Source organism: Nicotiana sylvestris, chromosome 7, assembly GCF_000393655.2.
Source record: "Nicotiana sylvestris chromosome 7, ASM39365v2, whole genome shotgun sequence".
NCBI classification, from domain to species: Eukaryota; Viridiplantae; Streptophyta; class Magnoliopsida; order Solanales; family Solanaceae; genus Nicotiana; species Nicotiana sylvestris.
In genome coordinates, this window is record NC_091063.1 from 78,882,998 (window position 1) to 78,884,897 (window position 1,900).

Genomic DNA, 1,900 nt, shown 5'->3' on the forward strand with positions numbered 1-1,900 from the left:
TAAATAGGAAGTAAGTTTTATTAAAATTTAGCTATACGATACCACTTTTTTTGGAGGAGCCTTAGCTAAAATAATTTATGGCCAATAATTTGGCAATTCCTCTAGTATATTGTTACACAGTCAACGTAAAAGAAGAGGAGAAAATGGTGGGCCACAAAAATTTACAGCCCAATCGGCAATCAGATAGGAGTGAAGCAGGCTAAACACGCAAAGTGGAGCCCAAGTTGTCCTGATTTATCTGGAATCTGTCTCGATTCTTCTTCCTTGCAGATAGGAATAAGAATCGGGTCCCATACATGTTGACCCAACTTGTGTGGCCCCCGCAATTCATGAGCGATTGCCGTATCCGTAAAGCAAGCATATGTCTCCCTGCGTTGTATCTACGCGTTTTCCAAAACTCTAATTTCTAAATATGACAATATTCGAATCTACAATAAATCACAACCGTCCGATGTAACCTCTAGCCACTCTAATCAGGATTAACCATAATTAATACTTAACAAACTTAAACCTTTAATTAACATTATGTGGCTGGGAATATTATGACCCCACACGCACCGCCACAATTTCTAGTTCCTGCCTATAAATAATAAGGTAGCATTCTTCTCCTCTCCATCAGCCAGCGTTTCATCTATTCGATCAAGCCTTTTAAGGTTAGTTCTTTTCCTCTGTTTTTACACTTTTAATATTTTCTTCCTTATTTCTGTAATTTTTGCCTTTTTTGTTCTTCAGTTTTCCCTTTTTGTCTAATTCCATCTAGCTGGTAGAATCACCTTCCTATCACCTCTCCCGGAAATAGCATCTGGGTCTGCGTACACATGACCCTATTTGTGATACCGGATTTTTCTTTTTTGGCTGCTGTTGGATTATTGGTATTTTGATCGTTTGGTTATTGAAGTGGTGTTGTTTTTGCAGTTGTTGTGTGACCAAATTTGAAGGTTTAGTTTCGGAGGGTGAGAAGTTCTCTTCCAGCTAAGTACATGGTTGATATCGACGTCCAGATCCCATCTGCTTTTGATCCATTTGCTGAGGCTAAGGACTCAGGTGCCCCTGGAGCCAAAGAGTATGTTCATATTCGCATTCAACAAAGGAATGGAAAGAAAAGCTTGACAACAGTTCAAGGACTGAGGAAACAATTCAGTTACGAAAAGATCCTCAAAGACCTGAAAAAAGAGTTCTGTTGCAACGGTAATGTTGTGCAGGATAAGGAACTTGGCAAAGTGATACAACTTCAAGGAGATCAGAGAAAGAATGTTTCTCATTTTCTTGTGACTGCTGGTGTTGTCAAAAAGGATCAGATCAAGATTCATGGTTTTTAACAAGTTTGTTGAATATTATTAGTTGTTTGGATTTGTAAGGGGTTGTTTAATTTGGTTTAATGCCCATGTTTTTGCCATGGGTTTCTTTCTGAATTGTGGTGGTTGTGCTTTGTTTTCAGATAATAATAATAAATCTAGTTTTCTTGATCTAGAGATGATTATGCAATGCTCTTCTAGAGCCTGGGTAATTTTTTTATTTTTTTATTTTTTGGCTAAATGCACGATGGATTAAATGCTAGTGGCTAATGGCTATGATGCTAAAGTAACGAAAGTTTAAATTAAGGAGAAACAAGGGTCCGTAATTTTACCTTTAAATTTTAAGGTCATTGACCTTAGGTCTGTCGATCAGAGATAAAAGTGACAATGGAACGCATAAAAGACGATTCACCATTCGTTGTTATATTTTCTTTCTGACATTTCTTGTTGTTACATATCTTTTGTTTTGTTTTTTTTATGATATTATTGTTTGTGTTGTTGAGCCGAGAATCTCTCGGAAATAACTTCCTACCCGTACACTATTTTTTTCAGATCCCATTAAGATTTTACTGGTATGGTATTGTTGTGTTATTGTTGTCTCAAAA

The 1,900-nt window shown here is 36.8% G+C and overlaps 1 protein-coding gene across 1 annotated transcript; it reads left to right on the plus strand.

Annotated features, from left to right (window-relative positions):
• Positions 1 to 517: 517 nt before the first annotated feature.
• LOC104227458 (protein translation factor SUI1 homolog) lies at positions 518 to 1,470 on the plus strand. The gene is made up of 2 exons (XM_009779702.2): positions 518 to 653; positions 916 to 1,470. Exon 2 carries the CDS (start codon positions 981 to 983, stop codon positions 1,317 to 1,319), a length of 339 nt encoding a protein of 112 aa, XP_009778004.1. The 5' UTR covers positions 518 to 653; positions 916 to 980; the 3' UTR covers positions 1,320 to 1,470.
• The last annotated feature ends 430 nt before the right edge of the window (positions 1,471 to 1,900 follow it).

Bases quoted from the DNA above. Each gene is read 5' to 3' on its own strand.
- LOC104227458 (XM_009779702.2), top strand. From the start codon at position 981: ATGGTTGATATCGACGTCCAGATCCCATCTGCTTTTGATCCATTTGCT.